Below are 22,633 nucleotides of genomic sequence, written 5' to 3'. Positions count from 1 at the left end.
ATCCCGGCTCTCCCTAGACCCTCCTCAGATTCTTTTGGCGGGAACCTAAACCTTACAAAGGGGTTTCCTCCTCCATCTCCCTCTTCTTTTCTCCCCTGGCGTGCCTTTCTCCCGATTCACAAATAAATCTGGTGTTGTCCGATTGCATGTTTCTTCCTGGTGATCTTTAGCTGACTTAGCTTCACTAGGAGACTGGTTAGTGCCAGGATCTCTAATCAGTCACGTTTCACTACCGCTCTCCGCTACATGTGACCCCCGCCTCCCGCCCGCGCCGTAGAGATTTACAATCCTAGCAGCCCAAACCAGAAACAAATCCTTTCTACAATTGTTCCGTCAGCTCCCTCCCAGCCCTAATATCCTCTTAAAGATGGCTTTAGTCATTTTTATCTAGGTCACACTCCAGTGCTTTCGGTTTAAAGGTTTCAGTTCTGAATTCCTGGGTCAAATAAAACGGCAGGAGATGGGAACGTGTGGGGCTCTGACCTTGTAAAAACAATGACTGAAAAATGCACTCGCTCAATCGCCAAGAGGGCAAGGAGGGATCACCTAACCAACGCTTTTCCAGGAAAGCCAGGTTTTGTCCTGGTTTCTCCGGGTGCCCCCAGGCACAGGGAAGGAGGCGAGGGGCAGAAGGCATCTTTGATCTCAGGGGTCACGCCCGAGGTCCCCTGAGCTTCCCGAGGAGGGGTCCGGGTCCCAGCCCGACGCCGTGCAGCTCTAGGGCCCGGTCCTCGCTCCCTCGCCGCCTCTCCCCGGTGGCCGCAGCCGCGCAGCGTCCGCCTCTGACCGGGACCCGCCCCCGGGGGCCGCAGCGCCCACGCCCAGCGCGGTCCGCTGCCCCGGCGCAGTGCAGCAGAGCACGCTCCGGCCCGGGCCGGGCCCGCGCACGCGCATCGAGACCCGCGCCCTCGGCGGCGGGCGGGGCTGAGGGGGCGTCCCGGGGGCTCGGGGTGGGGAGGCGGCGGCGGCGGCGGAGGAGGAGGCGGCCGCGTCGCCCTCGTCCGGGCTCACGCTCGCCCTCCGCCTCGCCGAGCCCCGCGAGGCTGAAACGCTTTCTCCCAGCATGCAGCGGGAGGAGGGATTTAACACCAAGATGGCGGACGGCCCGGATGAGTACGATACCGAAACGGGCTGCGTGCCCCTTCTCCACCCCGAGGTGAGGGGCCGCGTCGTGCGCCTCCCCGGCCCTGCGGCCCGGGGTCTCCCGCTTCCTCGGCCCCGCCGGGGGCGGCGTCCAAGGCGCCCGTGCGGAAGCCGGGGAGGCTGGGGAAGCGAGGCCAGGCCCGAGCGCGGGCGGCGGATAACGGGGGAGGAGATAGCGGGGCGGGCCCGGCCGGGGCGGTCTCTGGGACGCCGTCCCTGGCGGTGCCTGGAGGACAGAGGTGGGGTTGTGGATGGTCCTGTTGGGTCGCCGCGTTGCTCGCGGGCTTGCAGAGGCGACGGGGCCCTGCTGACCCTTTGGAACCTCAGGCGCGAAGCCCCCGGGCTCGCTCCAAGCCACTCCCGGGAGAGGAGGAAGCGCATCTGCTTCTGATTTTTTTTATTTTCCTCCCTCTCCTTCCGTGCCTTCATAGTGGCGAAGGACACTACCCTTTACATTAGTTCGCTCGTCCGGGGGGCAATAGTAGTTTCTTGGGCAGAGTGATGCCATAGCAACCAACTCTCCGCTCAGGACGACGAATTTCGGTGTTTTGGTATTTGCCCGTAAGCAATTAAGAAAAAGAAAAAAAAAAAAAAGGGACGGGGGTCCAGAACTTTCGAGAATAAACCCAGGTACACGTTAGCTTGCCACAAAGTCGCGCTGTTTAGGAACCGGGGTGTGTGTTGGTAGACAGTGCACCGCGTTTCCCACCGTTTCTTTTGTATCCTCTCACGAGAGTGAACACTTTTCTGCCCCATGTCAGTCCGGTTCTGTAGTTGTTTACCGCCCAGTTTGTAGCCGAGTTTGTGTTTGGTTCGGAGCTGGAAGCGATCCTTGATGCATTCCTGTTTTTAACAGAGCGCGGTGAGACGCGGGGAGGGGCGGGAAGAGTAGCGCGGCTTCCTGCAGAACTGAGGTTGAGTGTTTTTGCACAAATCTGTGGTGTTCACTGCAAGGTGAACAAACGTGATTACTTTGCGTTAGATGGATTTTATTTCTTTCTGGGTTTTGTATCTTGCCTTTTTTGTTTGTTTGTTTTTAATTTGTGAATAACAAGGACAAGTTCTCACGTTAACACTCAGTCATCTCATTCATAACTTGATCGTATATACAGATTAGTTTTTTAGAAACATGTATCAGGGCAAGTCTCATTGGAAAAGGCTAGTTTGGGTTTCTGACAGAACTATGCAGTAAGAATAAACTTTTTAAAAAGTGAAGTGGTAAATCTTAGAATTGGCATTAGAAATATTCCTTTTGGTTTACACTTAGGCCCTAAAAATATGTCCAGAAAAGTTTTCAGATGTTGTGTTGCAATTGGGGTTACGGAATATTTCTATTCATCTGTGGGTATATATATTTCAAGCACTTAAAGGGTTTTCTGTATTTCAAATTGCTGTGACCCTCAGCAGCAGTTTCGAGGTAGAGGGAGGGTGCTGGGGGAGTTCCGAGCTCTCCTTAACAAGATAATGAGGTGGAGGCCAGCTAAATGAGACCCTATCTCCAAAAAACCAGACCAAACAGTAAACAAAACAGAAAACGTTTTGCTCTGTGTGAAAGTGAATGTTGTCTGTTAGCCTAAACGTGGTTTTGCAGGCCGAATTAGTGCACTGCATGTCCAGTACTGGGGAGGCAGAGTCAGTAGTGTCTCTTGAGTTTGAAGTCACACTGGTCTATAAAGCAAGTTCCAGCCAGGCAGCACTACATAGTGAGATTGAGTCTCAATTTTTTTTTTTTTTTTTTTACCTGCTAATAAATCTAGAGATTGCTCAATATAATAAGAGAGCTTGGAGTTTAGGTGTCATTCGACTGTTATTTAATAGATGGTAATTTACTAGATAGACAACTTCCCTTTTGTTCAGAGTTGAAATTGGTAAGATATATACTCCTTTTACTAAGTATGCACAAGGTCTAGTAAGCTTAAATTCTGGAACTTTGGGGACTGATTGAAACCGTCATTATTTTCTGGGTTTAAGTTTCTTGCACCTGCTGTAGACCTGGTACTGTTAAGCTTCTTACAGTGTGTTAAGAGCGGAAGAAGTCTTGCTATTTCTCTAGAGTTTGCGGAATTGGGATGACGGTGGTGGTGATCATACTTAACTAATGGTCCATTAAGGAGGCTAATGGAGATAATGGAGAACACAGGCTTTGAGTTACACGTACTGGAATTACCGTTTCCTATTTTATCTCTGCCTCTTCCTCTTTCCCCATCTTCCTCTTCCAGGCTGGGTGTGTTATAGTCTCCAACTCCCTTGGTTACCCAGAATGACCTTGAAGTTCAGATCCTCATTTGGATCATGGTTATGAGCGACAGCCCCCAGTTTATGTAGTTCTACGCTATGCTTTGTACATGCTAGGAGAGGACTTTGCCACCAGAGGCTCATTCCCAGTCCTTGATTCCAACTTGGAATTCTCGGTAACTAAAGATATGGAGTTAAAACCTCTCTAAGCTTCTGTTTGTTCAGTAGAAAATATTGATGTTTAGCTGCAAAATTCATGAATGGACACATTTTAGGTGCTCTGTTAAGGTCATTTTTCCATTTGCTACCAGAAGTGATGCTTTCTTTTTGAGTGATTGAGAAATTTATGTGTTTGTTGTTAATTGTTGTGTGTGTGGGGTTTGTTTGGTTGGTTTTTGAGACAGGGTTTCTCTTGTAGCCCTGGCTGACCTGGAACTCACTTTGTAGACCAAGCCTGCCCCGAACTCACAGAGATCTGCCTGCCTCTGTGCTTGGATCAAAGGTGTACAACACCTCCGGTGCCACCACCACCTGGCTTATGTGGATTTTTAATTTATTGGATTTACATTTTGTAGAAATGTTGCATTTTACTTTTTTCTATAGATTTAGTGCTGTCACAAAATAGTTTCTAAGTAGTTATTAAGTGGATAAATAATATGTAGGAGAGAGAGGTATCATGGTAGAACACACCTGAAACAGGAGGGTTGTGAGCTCCCAGCTAGAGGGTCACACAGCAAGACTGTGTCCCCTTCAAACTAGATAGATAGAGTCTAGATGGGTAGATAGAATCTACTATTGCTAAATCACCTATTTGCATATAAACTGTCCACTGTTAAAACCCCTTTTAGACAGATATGCAGTTACATGGACAATGAAACATATTTTTGGTAAGAATAAATGAAATGCCTTCATTTTAAAGAAAATGCCATTCATTTAGTGAGTTATGTAAATAAATACTTGTTTATCAGATTTGAAGCAGTTGTTGTACTGAAGAGAGTGTGTGTGTGTGTGTGTGTGTGTGTGTGTGTGTGTGTGTGTGTGGTTAAGGTCAAGAAGAAGTACTATAGGATACTTTTAAAATGAGGGTTTTGCAGTTTACTGTCATCGAGGTCAGACAGCCTTTTCCTCATTGTAAAGTTGGGCTGCTGTGACCTACCTTTTACAGTTGTTGAGTGTACAGTTGATTAGTAGTTTGAAAATCAGCTACCACACATTTGGACTGACATTCTGAAGGCAATGGCATATCACATAGTGAATGCTGAAAGGGAAGTGGATGTTACCGTTGCTCAGTTGAAATGGGCAGTAATTCATTTTATCACAGAGGAAGAATTTAAGGCTATTTGGAAATAGATAAACTGGCCATCAGGGGATTAGGGTGCTGGTCCTGGCTCTGTAACCCTGCGTTAGTAAATGCTTAGCTGCTCTTTGCTTTCCAAGAGGAGCCCCAAGATTTCTTTGAACTCTGATGTTCTGATTGAAGTTGTGATTTTTTTGGGGGTGTGTGTGTGTGTGTCAGGATAATCAACTTGAACATCTGACTGCTATGCACACAACAATATTTTAGATTATATGAGCTAAAATAGTGAAATGGGTAATTTGTTTTCCGGAAAGTAATGATCTAGTTGGGAACATAAATGTGTGAAAAGCTTGATGGAGTCCAAGTTGGTGCTGAATGGAGTAGTAGGCTGCTGGCAGTGTCAGGTTCCCGGCACTCGGAGTAACCAGTTAGGAGGGTGCAGAGGAGGGACGAATACTGCAGTCCAGCAGTCTCTTGTTTCAAGGAACACAGCCTCAGCAGATGAGCTCAGTGCTTCAGTAGAAGGAGGTCACAAAACCCCTTCTGCTGCTGGCACATCACAGGAGCCCCTGTTTCAGAAATCTGACAGCACTGGACTGGAGAGCCTAGATTATCTGGGAGTTCACTTACTGGTTTCTTCCCTTCCCTGCCTTTCAGAAACTGGTACTGCATCCTTCCCCACCCCCACAACATGTGTGTTTTAAATGGTGACACTTTATTTTACATTTTTCTTTATCCATTTTTTCCCCTTGTGATTTGTCTTGGTTGAATGTTGAAGTAAAGCATTACCTGCTGGCTCACAGGCTTTCTTCATAAAATCTCTCTTTTCAGGCTTTAGTAGTGATTCCTTTGTCTTTTTTCCATTTGTACTTTTCATCCTATTAAGTATTTAGAGCTACATTTATTTATGTGTATAAATTAATGTCTGCAGACAGGAAATTTCTTTCAAAGTTTTTTTTTTTCTTCTGTTAGGTTACTGGCAATTCTCATCAGACTCAATGTTTCAAGGTGTTGATAGTATGCCTTAGGATGCATTTTTTTTAAGGATTTTTTTTTTTTTTTTAATTAGGCTTGGTGCACAGCTTTAATCCCAGCCCTCACAGTTAGATGGAGCTCTTGATTTTTGAGGCCAGCCTGGTCTACAGAGTGAGTTATAGGACAGCCAGGGTTATACAGAGAGATTCTGCTTCAAAAACAAACAAAAAAGATTTATTTTTATTGCTTATTGTGTGAATGTGTGTACATGCTTATGGCCAGATGAGGGAGGCAGAACCCCTTGAGCTGGGCAGTTAATAAGCTGTTTCATGTGGGTGCTTGGAAGTGATCATGGGTCCTCTGGAAGACCAGCAAGTACTCTCAACTGAGCTGTTTTTCCAGCCTCTTTTTCTTTTTTAATTGATGCACACATGCTCCAAATCATATAATTGTAATTTAGATTTGAAAGGCATAATAACTCCTGAGTCTCTATTTCTATATAAAATGAAAATAAAATTGTTGAATTTATGGAGAGTTATAAATCCAAAGTTGAAAAATATTAGAACCAAAATTCTTTATTTGACTGGGAAAAATGCTATTTTTCTGTCCTGTATTTCTTTTATAAATCTTAATTTCATTTGTGAAGACAGTGTCTCATGTAGTCCAGGCTGGCCTCTAATTCACTGTGTAGTTTAGGATTATCTTGAGTTCCGGATTCTTCTGCCTCCTAAAGTACCTGGATTACAGGTGTGGGCCTCCATGCCCAGGGTGATGGTTTATTTCAGTTGTCAATTTGACACAATGTAGACTCACCTGAAAAGAGTCTCATTGGGGAATTGTCTCCATTGGGTTGGCTTTAATCAATGTAGGGAGACCCAGCCTGAAGGTGGGTGATACCTCCTCGGGGTTTGGGTACTGGATGGTATGGAGTAAGCTGAGCAGCAGGCATATACAGTTACCGTAGCAGTGCTGGGCTGTGCTGTTGTATCAAAGCAGCTGTAAGCAGTAGGCATGCTGTGTTCTCGTAACAGCTGATGATAAACTCAGATGATGGGCCCATACCTTACCAGCATCTGACTCAGAAGATGCATTGAAACTCCAAGAAACTTATATTAAAGAATATCTTAACTTCGTCAGAACTGTCTTCATGGGGGACATGGTTTAGATGAAGAATATATGTGTACACTCAGGTCTTTACTATATGGATTTGTGTTGTATGTTTTTAAAAAGTTACAAGGAGACTCTTATAAGCGCCCTTCCATTTCATCCTCCACTCTTCAATACTCATTTGATATATGGACAAAATTATGTACAGGAAGAGGAAGGGTACTAATTTGTCATTTAATGTATGAGGCCTAATACCAAGTTAATATTATTGCCTCAGTGTGATACATAATAATAGCAATAATTGTTAACACTGACATACAACAATGAGCTAGCATCATTCTAAACATTTTTACATGTGTTTATTTAATTTTCACTGCTTTTTGTGCCTATTTTACAAATGAGATAAATGATGTATATGGAAGTCAGACTTGCTGGTAAATGGCAGAACTACATATAAACCCAGGCTGCTCCTGTATTTTTATCAGACTTCAATGTGATAGAAATGATAGTTACAAAGTTGGTTATTACTTGGTAGACACCAGATAGCTCTGGTTGCAAATATCTTCATCTATTATGTTTTTAATCTTCTACAGTTTTTAAAAGCTATTTTAGCTATGGTTTAAGTTATATTCTACAAAACTGAGGAGGAAGTACAGTGAATTCCCATATTCCTTGTCCTCCACTTCATAATTTTTCCTGTTATCAGTATACAACAACAGAGAGGTACATTTAACAGTATTTCAGCTTATATTGGTTGCAGTAATTGCGTATACAGACAGATGAGGGGCATGGGTAAACCCTGGACCTTACGAATGAAATGTGTCATTGTCACTGAAAAATGCGTACTTTATATTTAAGGCTCACTCTTTGGGTTATATGGACTTTAACAGATGTGTGTTTACCATTGTAGAAGTCTCCAAAAATTTCTTTTTTACTTACTGTGGAACAAAAGCCACATACATTAAGTAGAAACCATGCTTCTTTACATGTTTGTTCCTTGGACAACAATATGTAGATACTATGTTGTGGTGCTGTTTATAGCTATGAGCTCAGTCATTTAGTAGGGCACATGGTGAATACTCAAGCCGGGCATGGTGTTACTCACATGTGCTGTAAGCTCGGAATTCGGGAGGACCTGGCAAGTGGTTATTAGAAGCTTGAGGCCAGCCTGAGTTATATATGTGTTCTATGCCAGCTTGGGTTACATAAGATCTTGTTTCTGTTCTTAAAAAAATGGAATACTGTTCAGCTCTAAAGAAAAATGCAGTCACAAAACTTATAGGAAAATTGATAGACTTAAAAACATATATTACTGGCCTTGTGGGTCCTTCCTGCACTGCGTCTTCTCTTTCTCTCAACCCATGGCGCCATTGGGCAAGTGTTGTGGTTTCCATACTGCCAGGAAGCTCTGTAGTCACTGATGACGGGACCAGAAGAGTGGCATTGGTAAAGAATACAGGAAAGTCCACTTGGGCACAGCCCTGAAGTCCAGTCCTTTTGGGGGTGCTTCTCATACAAAGGGAATTGTGCTGGAAAAAGTAAGGGTTGAAGCCAAACAGCCAATTCTGCTATCTGGAAGTATGTCAGGGTGCAGCTTATCAAGAACAACAAGAAAAGCCAGGTGTGGTGGCACTTTAATCCCAGCACTTGGGAGCCAGAGGCAGGTGAGTTCAGTGCCAGCCTGGTCTACAAAGCCAAGGTTACACAGAGAAACCCTGTCTCGAAAAAAACAAAACAAAAGAATGGTGAGACGATCACAGCATTTGTGCCCAATGATGGCTGTTTGAACTTCATTGAGGGAAACAATGAAGTTCTAGTTGCTGTATTTGGTCAGAAAGGTCATACTGTAGGTGATATTCCTGGAGTCCGCTGTAAAGTTGTTAAAGTAGCCGGTGTGTCTCCCTGCACAAAAGCAAGAAGGAAAGACCAAGGTCATAAATTTTGATGATGGAAACACAGAAATAAATTTTCATATTCTGAAAAAAAGTATACTATTAAGTGACTTCACACAATCTCAGAAAAAAGTATGTTCTCTCTCAAATGCAGGATCTAGCCAACAACATAAATATATATATGTAAACAAATGTACATGTGGGTACAGTGTAACATGTAGAAATGAGAACAAGAAAGGCTAAATATTAGGGAATGAGGAAGGGCTGAGTGCATGGAATGGACATGAGTTATGGCAGGATATAAAGCTAATTGTTACCCTAGTTTTAAGTCTCTGGATTTTTTTGTTTTTGGTTGTAGATAACTGCATAAAAAGAGATTCAGTAGTGAAAGTACTAAAACTAATGTAAAACAGTGCAGCTTTCGTAGAATGACTACTTTTAAGTGTATAGAATTTCATTGAGATCTATAGACTAGGTCTAGTTAATTTTGGTGTGTGATGTTTTTGTTTGTATCCCCCCCACTCCCAAGACAGGATCTTACTATGTAGCCTTGGCTGTCCTGGAACTCAGGATGTAGATCAAGCTGCCCTCAAATTCACAGAGATCCACCTGCCCCTGCCTCCCAAGAGCTGGGATTAATTAAAGGTGGTCACCACTATACCTAGTAGCTTGTGATGTTTTTTATTTACAAGTGTTTTACAGTAAAGTTTGTACAATCCTATAAAGGGCAACCAGTACGCTCCTTGTGGTGAAGCGTGTGTGCACACGTGCAAGTGCACACACACGGGAGCATGCGTGTGTTGTATGTGGAGACCAGAGGACCTCAAGGGTTGTTTCTCAGAAACTGTCCACCTTGTTTTTTGAGAGAGGGTCGCATTGGCATGAAGTTCAGTGATGAGGCCAGGCTGCAGGGCCAGAGCAGCCCCAGGAATGAATTCTCCTGTCTGTCTCCCCAGCTTTAGGCTTATAAGTGTTGCATGCACTTTAACTTTGTTATGTGCGGCTGAGGGTTTGAACTCTGGGCTTTGTGACTGATGGAGTTAATTGACTAAGCAGGCCCCAGCCTTAACGGCATTTTTAAACTTTTAATGCTGTTGAGTTACAGACAAAACAAAACATGGATACTGGTGATACAAACTGAGGTCTTCTTTGTTATGTAGCAAACACTTGATCAACCCATTTTATACATATATTGTAAATGTACCTGGTTTGTTTCCAGTTTTTAGCTATAACGAAAGTGGCTTTAAGTATTTGTGTACTGAGACTTGTGTAAACATAAATTTTTAATTCTGTGGGGAAATGCCAAAGAATGCAGTTAGTGGATCACGTGGCAGTTGTATGTTAATGTTTTTAAGAACCCAAGCTGTTTTCCACTCTGGCTATGCATTTTACATATGTCAGCTGAGAAAGAATGATAAACTCTTTGCATCCTCACTGGTATTTGCTGCTGCTGCTTTATTATTTCATTGTTGTGGCTTCTTTCCAGTCTGATTTTAAGATTACTTTTGTGATTAAGTTGCCACTCTGTAGAAGAGCCCTGGCTGTACAGGCATGTGGAATTAGGGTCAAGCTATGTGTTGGGTGAGACATGAATGCATGAAACAGAAGAAATTTGTAATAAGTAGGAGAGGTTAAAGGTGAACTGGAAGTAAGGAAAGAGGAGACATTTTCATGTCTTTATTAAAGATGATGAGTATGATAGCATTGACCTTCCTGGGGAAGGGCAAGGTTTTGGATTTGCTAGCTAAAAATCTTTAAATTATTGAATGTATGTGCATGATGTGTGTGTGGTCAAATGTGTCACAGCTTAATAAGAGTTAAGTCTCCCACCCTTGTGTAAGATCCAGCGATTGAACTCAGGTTCCCAGGCTTACCCAGGAAGCACCTTTATCTGCCAAGCCATCTACTGGCTGCTGTTCATGAGTATTTTTAAAACAAACACACGTGGATGAGGAGCTTATTTACACGGGGCACTGATAACTGACCATTAGGTTTTGTCATGGTTAACAGTTTGGGTTTGTTTGATTTGGGATTAGGGAATGAGGAACAAACTACCTATATTGCAGTCACTCAAGTAGAGGAAGTTTTAACTAGGCCAAAGATGACAAGGATGGTTTGGTTTTAGATATTTTATGTCAAGCCTGAAAATAGATGTGGAGGCAGAGATTCTATTAAATTATGACTATTTTTTTCCATGTGGTGTGTGTTGATACTGGTTTTCTTGATTGCTTTTCACTGTATATGTTGAAGTAGTCTCTTGCTGAACCTGGAACTTAGCCTAGCTAGCTGGAGAACCTACCCCTATTTCTCAAGGGTTGGAGATTAAAGGCAAGTTACCATACCCATATAGCTTTGAGTAAGTAATTACTTTATCTACAGAGCCATCGTCTCAGCCTGGTCCCTACCCCCTTACTTTCCTAGATAACATTTTCCTATGTAGCCAGCCCAAGGTGGCCAGCAACTTATGATGCTCCTCCCTCAGTCTCTGAGTGATGGGATTACGAGACTGGTGTTCACAACCACACCTTTGGACACTTTTAGCCCATCCTACTGTTTGTAATGATAAAGCCATTGCCTTCCAGCCACTATGATAGGAAATATTTTCATTCCTGTATCTTTGGTGAAGTAGCTCCTGCTTGTTTACTGGGGCTGCTGCTATAAAATAACACAGACTGGATGGTCTAAACACGGTGAGCCCCTTCCTCTCCAGTTTTGGAGGCTAGAAATCAGAGGTCTAGAGTAAACTGTTGACAAGTACACTTTCTGCTGAGGCAGACCTTTTAGAGGTCTGTGGTCTCACTGCCTTTTTTCAGTCTATACTTTTAACATTTGTTTGTAGAAAGTTTTGAGTTTATTTTGTATAGAGTTTTAAAAATTGTTTTTTTTTAACCTTAGTTTTTACCTATGGATGCCCATTTATTAACCAAACTCCTTAAATTGCTTTTGTAGCATTTGAAAAGTAGTTAAGCAAATAAATGGGTTTTAATTTCTGTTCTCTTTTTGTTTTTGTTTTGTTCTGCTTCTCAGGTTTCTATGTGCCTAAGGCTAAAGTCCTGTGCAATGTTGATAACTTTTGCTATGTAATAGTTCTTAAAATTCACTTTTAGAAAATAACAGGTGTCTTCCCACATAAATTTAGAATAACTTTGTTTGTAGCTACAAAGAATCTTATTAAACTTGTATATAAATTTGGGGAGAATGGGTAGCTTTATGAATATTGCAGTTCATAAATATGGTATGAATATTTATCCAGATTTTGATTTTTTCATTAGTTTTTAACAAAAATGTTGCACAGATCTGCCAGTACTGACTTGTGTCCCTCATTCTCTTTTTTCACCATCGTAAATTCTTGTCTTCACTATGCCATTTCTGTTAGTGAAAAAAAAAATCCTCATTTTTGAAACCAAATCAAAATACTATTATTTTCCTTAGGTCTCATTTCTAGTCTGACTTCAGTTCTTATTTGTAACAAAACATCTCTAAAAGAGTTGTAGGCATTCTTTGTCTATAATTCCCTTCAGTCCATCCTTTCTTAAATCATCTCCAGTCAAGCTCATACTCTCACCTTGTCAAAATAATCTGACCTCACTGTTGCTAAATCCCAAGGCTAGGTTGCAGTCTCCACTCTTACTGTAGTATTGTTGGAATGCTGTTTGCTTAATAAGCTTTCTTCACTTTGCTGCAGGGAAATAGAAACCAAAGTGTTCAGTGTTTCCCAGGTCTCCCCAAACAATGATGTCTGATAAATGTAAGTATAGGGAAAGGAAAACATTTGTACTGTTAGAGAAGAGTATAAATTTAAATTGGTTCTACTACTTTGGAATACATTTAATGATGAAGTTCAAGAAAGTGAATCATGTTTTCTGTAAGTAGGTGCTTAAATTGACAAACTCTCACCAGCACAGTATCAAAAAGAATAAGCAGCTGTGCCTAGTAGGGCAGTATTTTTGTGTGATTTATTGATGTAATGAAATGCCATTTACCATTGACTGAAGGAAAGCTATATATATAGCTTTATCAGTGCTGATAAAACTCAGAAATATGTCTCTATGACTGTGAGAGATAATGCTATTTGATACCCTTGTGTAGAATAGGGTATTTGATACAACTTTTTTCTTGTCTACTCCGCTTTTTTTTTTTTTTTCCCTCATAAGGAAGGGGTCTGACAAGGATTTGTGCATTTTAAAGAGAGAGGGTGAACTTGCTGGAAATAGCTATGACTTGCCCACAAGTCCAGCTTAGATTTGCTTGTCCAACCTAGAGATAGTTTGATGTGAAAAGATTCTTTGAAGAATTTCAGGAGATTCTCTCTCAACTGACCTAATAGGATTCTTGCTAAAATTGGGCTTGCAACAATTTTAACAAGGACGAGAGTCAAGGTCAAGAAAGGAGCTCAGTGGAACATGGTAGTTCACACTGTGAGATCACCAGCATGTGGAAAGCTAAAGCTGAAGATGGACAAGTTTGACGCAGGCTGGGCTGCTTAGTGAGGCACTGCTTTATGTCTCAGTGTTCATGATAGCCTGACTGAAGTTTATGCAAGGGGAGGGAGTCTATCAGTCCTTAGACCTCAGAGCACTCAGCATGTCCCAGCTGCAAAAGCAAGTACTTGACTGTGTCCTAGGCATTAATAACCGACAGAAAACTATTCGCAGTGTCAACTCTGTTGCAACCAGGAATTATTACCTCTGAAGGAAAGTCTTGGCAGAGATGACTAAGGATCTATGACAGGGAGGTGTCCTTGCCTTTAGCAAGGAGGAATAATGGTTTTTGGATTTCTGCTCCAGAAGCCTAAGATAATGTGTTGCTTTAAGTCACTAGGTTTGTTACAGTGGAATTAGCAAACTAACATTCCTTCACACAATGCCTAGTGATTTATTTGCATAGTAACAAGAGTTCAGGTAATAATAGTGTAGCTGGGTGTTTGAGGGAAACCAAAGTGGTACTTGAATTATGAACTGGGATTTAAAAGTTTGCCAAGTCTGAGTACATCTTCTAAGTAGGATGACTAACATGAGCTAAGACATAAGATAGCAAGGTTTGTAAAGTACCCAGTTTGCAGGAGAACTTAACAACTTTAGATACTAAAATTAAAAAAAAAAAACAAAAAACAAAAACCTGGGACAGGTTCATGGAAGATTTTGATAAATTCACTTGATAAACTTGGTCATAAAAAATTGAAGAGAGTAATAGAGGCAGTAGTATGGATAGACTGAGAGGTGTTCTAAGGGGGACACAGAGAAAGGGGCAGTAAGGGTTTATTTAGAGGAAAGCATTTGTGAGGTTTTGAGGTCAAGAGTCAAAGTTGAGTGAGTTTTCTACCTAGAACGTTTTGTTTTGTTTCTTTGACACTGGGTTTCTCTATGTAGCCCTGGCTGTCCTGGATCTCACTCTGTAGACCAGGCTGGCTGTGAACTCAGAGATCCACCTGCTTCTGCTCCCCAAGAAATGGATTAAAGGTGTGTGCCACCACCATCTGGCTGCTAGGACATTTTAGCCACCTGCCTCTGCTTCCCAAGAGCTGGGATTAAAGGCATGTGCCACCACCAGCTGTCTGCTAGGACATTTTAGTGGGTAGAAATAAATACCTCTGAGCAAACAAGAAAAGCTAGGAAATGTAGCTCTGTGATAGAGTATTTGCACAACACAAATAGGACACCATTAGTCTGTTTTCTCCCCCCCCCCCCACACACACACAGGAAGGAAAAGGACTACATTGTGGAGGGTATCAGAGTCAGATGCTTTTTCATTAGGTGGGAGGGTTAGCTGTGTATCTAATCTTGCTATTTCCCTTTCTAAGCCTTGCTGATGGAATGCTGTGGCCTATTGAACCTAGATCCTTGATGCCTTTGTTTATTCTCAAAGATTCAAGTTTTACATTCTTCTAAGAAATTACTTAATACTTCATAGGACTTTTGCCCTGTTTCTGCACCACTCAAATTACATTTTGGTAAATGAGCTTAAATGACAATGTATGTGTGTTGTAACTCTTATATTTTAAGAGGAAAGGCAACTTAAAATGCTTAAAAAGTACTTTCTCAGAATGGCTTGGAATCATTTTGTGTCTGACCCAGTGTTTTGGGACCTATTGGAAATGTGTTGAGGACTTGAGTTTAGGATGCTAAGAATTGCTGTTGGTCCAGAGGGAGGAAGAGAGATTCTCAGAATAACTTCAGTCCAACAAGGAGATGTATTAAAAGGATACTGTTTAGGATCTTGAGATAGAAGATAAAATTGATAATTACTTTCAAGTGAAAAGACAAAAAAAAAAAAAAAAACACAAAAACATAGCTCTTAACCAAAAAAGGAGTAAGAAATAATTTATTTTAGATCTAAGCATGAGTGACTACTTTGGCCCAGAAACACAGATTTAGATTACTGCAGGTACCACGTTCTAAAGTCATAACAAACCTTAAGAAGTTTTTATAGGAATAGTACAAAGAATCATAAATCAAGACACTTTTTCAATACATTGGTGAAAGCATCAAGAAAGTGGTTTCAGCAAAGCAGGGGTAACTTTTCCATAGGTCTTGGATACTGTCTAATGTCATTCTTAATTTTGGGATTGATAAAAAGAAGCTAGGACTCTACTCTTACATTCCAGAAGGATTTACCTAGTTAAAAGGTGTTAGCACATGTATGGAGGCAGGCTGTAAGGAGCCATTTAGGGAGCTAAGCTAGTCTAAGATAATTTGTCTCAGGACACTCAGCAATCCAATTCCACACAATTATGAATTAGAGCTATTTTGTCATGTAAAATGTTTAATGTAGGTGATTTGATAATTTTTGCTAATACTGTGGGCATGAAAATGAGAAGACAGTACCACCTATTTTTAGGAGATTAGGTTGTACTTTACAATATTCAAAGAGATAGTCTAAAATAATTTCTTATGTGGGGCCACATAAGAGAAATCTGTGTACATAAATTAGCAAAACAATATAGTAGTTACAGCTGTCTCTAAAATAAAGTTGGTTTCTAGAGATCTCTCTGTATGGTACTTCCCAAAATAAATAGCTCTCGTGATTACATTAATTAGGATAAATGGGTTCTGGTGAAGTCTCAGCTCTGAAACATTAGCAGTCTCAGTGTTAGTGGTCCATGGTGCACATATGTTATGTGGTAAGCAGTGGCTACTTTTGGACCTAAAATGACCATTTTTACTCTTTAGAAGGATTGCCAGTGAGGCATATGTTTGTTGTGTATATTCAGTTAAAAATAAAAACCCATCACTTACACATACTACTTTCAAATGGTCAGGGTTGTTAGTCTCTGTGCCTGAGAAGTGGGAGATAACTAGCGCTAAAGATTGAATGTGAATGTAACTATAAAAATCAAGACCAGAGACGCTCAAGGGAGACTAATGTATGTGACTATTACTTGTATGTCAGAAATATATTGAAGCCATAAATCAGCAATTTTGGAATGAGACACATAACTTTAATAAGAAAATGGGTAATATCTAATCTAATATCTAATATCTAATCTTGCATATACAAGTCTAATTCAAAACATGTTAAGTGAATCTCAGGAGTCCAGTAAAGTTCATATACTCCAAAGTATGTGAACAGGAACTTCTCAAAAAAAAAAATACAGGAGGAAAATACTTATTTTAAATTAATTATTATTTTGTAGGCATTATCTCTACATAGTTTTGGCTGTCTGAAGTGACTGTGTTTACCAGACTGGCCTCAAACCTGCCTCTGCCTCAAAGTGCTGGGAGTAAAAGCATGTGCCACCACACCCACCCATCACAAATGTTATTTTAAAATAGGGGAAATTTTTAAAATAGTGTCCACTGCCATGGGAAAATAGTTAATAATATATTATTGATGGGATTACAGATATTGTTCTTTAGCTGGACATACTTATATCCTCTTCATGAAATGGAGAAATGTTAAATGAGTTAAAGGGTTTTTGTAAAACACGGTCTCTAGTTGTAACTCTGGCAGTCCTGGAACTTACGTAAACAGGCTGGCCTCACGCTCAAAGAGATCTGCCTGTCTTTGCCTCTGTACTGCTGGGATTAAAATGTTTTTCAATATGAGAAAAAAAAAATCCATTCTTTCATTTCCTTTAAGGGCACCCGTGCAGATGCTCATGGTGGCACATGGGTTAGCACTTGGGAGGTTGAGGCAGGCTTGTGAGTTTGGGGTTCGTCTGGGCTACCTAGTGAGACCCTGTCTTAAAAAGAGGGCGGTAGTGCCATGATAGGCTCTGCTGTAGACACTTTGATGATCTGTGTTCCTATCCTGTCATGTTTAAAAGTCAAATGGGGAGAAGTAAGGGGCTATGTGAAAAGGAGCTCAGCATGGAACAGAGTTTAAGTTAGCAGGACTTGCCTGAAGGTTCAGCCATCATAGAGGTAATGCTGCATTGCGTTGCAATGTGTCAGTGTGTGGAGTGCATAAAGGTGATCACTGCTGGGTGAGAGGAATTTTTCAGCTCTAGTACAGTTTTATGGGGTACAGGGTTGTGTGGTCTGTTGTTGACTGAAGTGTTAAGGGATGCATGGCTGTATTCAGGCAGATAGACATTCTGCTAGAGCTGTTCATTTACCTAGAAAGGTTTAGGAAAAGCTAGTACCTGAGAATAGATTTTTGTTTTTTTGAGACAGGGTCTCACTATTTAGCTCTGGCTGTATTCATTACGGAACTTGCGATGTAGACCAGCTGGCCGTGAAGATAATGGAGATCCGTCTGCTTGGGACTAAAGGCATGTGCTTTTAGGAGAGGAATGTACTTACATGTATTCCGCTAAGAGACCATTTGAGTCCTTCCTTCCTTTTGCTAGTGTATTATAGGTTGTCTGGGACATAGTGCTGGAGCTCAGGTTATTCTAAAGCAATAAAAAAAGTTGGCACAAGAGAATGTTTCAGAAAAACCTTAGAGTTTTAAGGTATGAAAGACAGTTGCTAATTTGTAATCTCAGAGCTATCTAGTTCTGGGGTTGTATACCCCCATGCTATTTCTCTAGAATGCGGATTTTTAAGTAAGCTAGACATAATCATTTCAATAATAAATACTTGTCAAATAGCACAAAAACAAAAATATAATTTTTCTGTAGCTGTTTTTTTTTATTTCTTGCCTGTGTGCTTTTTCTCTTTAACAGGAAATCAAACCACAAAGCCATTATAACCATGGATATGGTGAACCTCTTGGACGGAAAACTCATATTGACGACTATAGCACATGGGACATAGTCAAGGCTACACAGTAAGGTTTTTATTGTGGTTGTTTTCTTCCTTGACATTTGTTTTGAGTGTGAGTTACATGTTCTATTGCCTTGGGTGAGATGTCAGTATCTCAGTTAAATTATTCTAATTCCTATCAGCTGTTTGCTTTTGTTACTTGCATTTTGTGGAAGTTTATTATTTTACATTAAGAATATTGAATATGAACAATTAGAAAACACTTCCAACTTTAAAAAGTACCTTTGAATTAAAAACATGGGGTGTATTTCATATTTCCTACCCCTTCACCAGGTACACAAATACAATGTAGTTTTTGTGTGTGTATATGTGTATATAGATGTACATGTGTATACGTATATATACATATATATTATATATATTTTTTTAACCTAAGGGGTATCACAAAAATGCTCGGAATATGATTCAAAATGTCAGATTATATTAGTTTTTGAGATTGGGTAAGGATATGATGAATCTAAGAATATTATAATTTGAATCATACGGAAGTTGAAATACAACAGGTATTTTTATCTGCAGAGAGGAGAAACATGACTTGAGTCTTTCAGCATTTTAGAATTCGTCTTCCTGATCATTTGTATGTCTATGCCAAGGAGAAAACGTATTAGTAAATATTAATTGTATAAGATACAGATTTCATTAGGATATTTTCATGCATCTGTATAATGTACTTTAACCCTGTATTGGCTCTCTTACTGTTGTTCCTCTTTCCCCTGGTCTTCTTACTAATATCTTTCCCTTATTTTAAAAAGGCCTAGATACTGTGAATGTGAGACGAGAAAAGGCTTTTTTTGTTTTATATTTGAGACAGGGTCTCACTGTGTATCCTTGGCTGGCCTATAAGTCACTGTGTAGACCAGGCTGGTCTCAAAACTCAGAGATCTGCATTGCCTTTGCTTCCTGAGTACTGGAATTAAAGGTGTGTACCACCACAGAAGGCCTAAAAAGTCAAATGTGACTTTAAAATTTCTAAAGCGGTTTCATATATGGGAAATGAAACATTATGAACATGTTACTCCAAAAATCTGGCCCTCTAGCATATTGATTAATTTTACTTTTAGGCACTTGAAAAATATCAGATGTAGAAAGATCACTCTTAATTTTTTTCTTTCTATTAATAACATTTTTATTAGCATATACTTTTTATACTAATATACAGTAATTATACGTAGTATTGTGTGTGTTTGTGTCCTCCCCTGTGCCTGTCCCTCTGCTGTTTACTTAGTCCCTCTTCCATTTTCATGCCTGTTTTTTTTTTTTTTTTGATGACAGAATGTGTTTTATTAGGATTGTTTAAACATAGGTGATGGGTTGCTTAGTGGGTTTATGGCTTCAGTACTGAAGAAAATTGTTCTCCCTCACCTATCAACATTAGCTATTTGTAGGTCCTGAGGGAAGAGTGAGAGGAACTTCTGAGCATCTGCAGGACAGGATGTGGTGATGGGCCAGGTCTTAAATGCATAACTGCTGAGTGCCATGGCCATGTTATACCTGACAGGCAGCGTTCTACCTCATCCTCTGATCTCTCAGCCATGGTATTCCCAGATCCTTGGAGAGGATGACACCAAGTCTCATTTATGCCTGAGTTTTCAAAGTTACTTATTTTTAGCACTCTTACCAATTGTAAGTTGTTGCAGTTACCTCTGACCAAACATGACATCAGAGTTAGTATTTGCTCATAAACAAAAATTTACAAGTCAGTTTGACTGGCACATATTTATTAAGCAAAATGGCTGTTGTTTCCATACACTTCAGTCACCAGCTTTTGACCAGGTTTCTGTACTAGAAGTTAATTCTCTCATTCCTATAAGAAAGCAGTTGGTAACCTCCCTAATAATAGACTTGCCACTATTACACCAGCGGGCTCCTCTTGCCTGGCCTGTGGGTAACGGAGCACACAGGATCCACAGCTGAGTACCGCAGTTGCTAGTTTCCTCACAGCAGCCTGCATGGTATCTTCGTACTCTGAGGGCTAGTCAGCTGGGAGGCAGTCATCTGAATTCCAGCTGATTTTCTTGTTTTGGGGCCAAGGCAAATGGAGTCTTTAGCAATAGGGTCCTTTACCATCTAGTTTTATTGGGTGAGCAACTGCAGTGACAATAGCAGCAGCCTTTATTGTTTTGGAATCCTTAGTTGAATTTTTATAGTGAAACATTTAATACCTTTCTCATTTGAATAGGTTTCTTTGTGGTTGCCATGACTATTATTCTTAATATCCTAAAGTTATTATAACTACTTTAATTTGATTTGGTATTACAGAATTTATACAAATTAATTTTTAACATTATAAAAAAATGTGTTCTGGAGCTGGCAATATGGCTCAGTGGTTCAGGTGCTTGCTGTTAGGTCTGATGAGCCGAGTTTAATCCATGAGACCCATATCAAGGAAGGAGAGAGCCGGCTCCTGCTGGTTCCCAAAGATGTGCTTGTCACGTGTGCATGCAGGCTCGCTAAATAGATAAGTTCTAAAAGAGGTATGACTAGCTGTTTCCATATCCCCTTTGATGGTTGATTTTACAACAATCTCTGCCTTTCCCCTGCCCCAGAAAACTGAACATTTGAATTTAAAACATAGTAATCATGAAAATCAACACTCCCTTTTCTCAAGGTTTGCTGTTTTTGTTTTTTTTATTTTTGCAAGTAGTCTCTGCTTACCTCAGCCTGAATATAAATTTAAGGTCTTCTTGGGTCTTTCAGAGCCTGTGCCTTCCCTGGACACTCATCATCACTTTTTAATTTTCTCACTGTTTACACTTTCCTTTGGATGACTTAACTTTTATTGTTGTCCCCCAAGCATTGGCCCTTTAAGTTAGAGCATGTCATGTCAGCTTGAGGAAGACTGGCATACAGCAGTTGGAAGCCCTGAGCAGCAGCAGTGCTTACAGGTCTTTTCATGCTTGGAGGGCAGGGGCCTTTTCATCCACCCTGACGCTAATGTCTTGTTTTGTGGTTGCTCTTGGAACAAGCTCATTGCTTCCTGCCTGGGGATGCATGCCGAAGTTTGCTATCTACTGCTGTACTACATCCTGAAGTTAATCACAATTTAATGTCCATGAATTAACCATGAAGTTGGAGGTCTGGTAGAGTTCGGAGTTCCCGGATAGTGAGGTTACCCAGATTGAACCAGTGCAGGAACTCTTTGCCATCTTCTGAGAGTCTCTCCTAGGCTACTTACTTTTTTCGTATATACTTTTAAGCACGAGAAGAAAGCCAATGATTTTTGTATACAGTTAAAAAGACTTTTTGGACATTTACCATCTTATTCAAGGTGAGATTCCACTCTTTATGCTAGTAAGTCTAGAACTGTTGATACTGGCCTGTAACCAGAGCTACTTGGGAGGCTGAGATAAAGGATTTTAAGTTCAGGGCTTGCCTCAGGCTAGAGTGATCAATGTAGCAGGGTCTTATCTCAAAAAGTAAAGGCAGAGCAAGGGATGGCCAGTTCCCAGTACCTTTAAAAATATACTAGATCATAAAGTGAGAGTATATAACCTACCCAGGATGTTTCACCAAGCAAACAGAAACACCCTGTGTAAGAGAACATCTAAAGATGACATTGTCATCTCATCTGCTCTAAACTTTTGTTTGTGTGTGTTTGCACATATACACGATAGAACCAGGGATGGCAGCAGTATGGGGGTCTATAAATGTGTCCAATTGATTTCTCTTAGGTACATTTAAATACAATGAGAAGTTCTAATATTTGCTGTTAGTGTCCTCTTATTGCTCATTCTCTTATCCATAATCTGTGGAGGACCTTCCCCATTTTGAACTTGATTACGAAATTATATGGGTGTGGTGGCACACACCTTTAATGCTCTGCAGTGCTATTTGTACAGGGAAAGGCAGGAGGATTCTGTGATCAAGGCTAGCCTGAAAAAAAATGAAATCAAACAAAACCAAAGAAACACAGGTTGTCAAAGTACGAAAGTTGTAAAGAAACAAAAGTTATTAAAATACAAAGGTTGTAAAGAAACGAAGGTTGTCAAATTTACGTAAGTTTGTTTTTGTGTGTTATATAATTCCAGAGATCTAATATTTTGGCTAATGAAATTATGGTATGTAGCTTGAAGATAGGTTTTTGGTGGCTTATTGTACTTTTTTTTCTATTTTTGTTTATACCTGAAAATTTTCATAATTGAATTAAATGGTGGCTGGGGACTGGGGTGGGGGTAGCTGGAGAGATGGCTCCATGGTTAGCAGTCTGCTGCTCCTGCAGAGGAGCCACATGTTGGTTCTCAGCACCCACATGGGATGACTGGAGCTGCACCTCCAGGGGAATCTGATGGCTCTGGCCTCTGCAGCACCTCCACACATGTGTACATAACACACACATGCGCACACACACACAATTAAACTAATAAAAGTAAGCCTTTAATAAACGGAGACTTTAAGGGGCTGGCTAGATGTTGGGTAATGCCCTTGTCACCAAACCTGACAACCCAAGTTCCTGAGCTCTGTCTCTGGGACTCAGAGAGTGGAAGGAGAGATGTGTTCTGACTTCCCCATATGCACTGTGGCACACCTCTACACATGTACACAATAAATAGAATGAATGTCTATTTAAAACAGTAATTAAAGTTGGCAACTTTGGGGGATGGAGAAGTGGCTCATTGGTTAAAAGCTTTTGTTCTTCAGCAAGCCAATAAGCAGTATTTCTCCAAAGCCTATGCTTCATTCGGTTCCTGTCTCTAGGTTCTTGCCCTGGCTTCCTTTAATGATGGTCTGTAATGTAGCCTGTGAGTTGAAAGGCACCCTTCTCTCAAGTTGCTTTT

The 22,633-nt window shown here is 40.8% G+C and overlaps 1 protein-coding gene and 1 pseudogene across 1 annotated transcript in view; both read left to right on the top strand.

Annotated features, from left to right (window-relative positions):
- The first annotated feature begins 981 nt into the window (after positions 1 to 981).
- The window catches only part of Zdhhc17 (zinc finger DHHC-type palmitoyltransferase 17), a 57,995-nt gene continuing 36,343 nt past the window's right edge, over positions 982 to 22,633 (top strand). Inside the window, exons 1-2 of the mRNA XM_055626051.1 lie at positions 982 to 1,156; positions 17,759 to 17,862. Of these exons, the coding sequence (XP_055482026.1) occupies positions 1,064 to 1,156; positions 17,759 to 17,862 (197 nt within the window). The 5' untranslated portion in view covers positions 982 to 1,063. The remainder of the gene's footprint in view (positions 1,157 to 17,758; positions 17,863 to 22,633) is intronic.
- Positions 8,119 to 8,695, top strand: LOC129690344 (40S ribosomal protein S23-like; annotated as a pseudogene).

The sequence above is a fragment of the Psammomys obesus genome, unplaced genomic scaffold, assembly GCF_907164565.1.
Source record: "Psammomys obesus unplaced genomic scaffold, mPsaObe1.curated_primary_1811, whole genome shotgun sequence".
Taxonomy (NCBI): domain Eukaryota; kingdom Metazoa; phylum Chordata; class Mammalia; order Rodentia; family Muridae; genus Psammomys; species Psammomys obesus.
The sequence above is the reverse complement of the archived record's forward strand: the minus strand, read 5'-3'. Positions and strand labels throughout refer to the sequence as shown.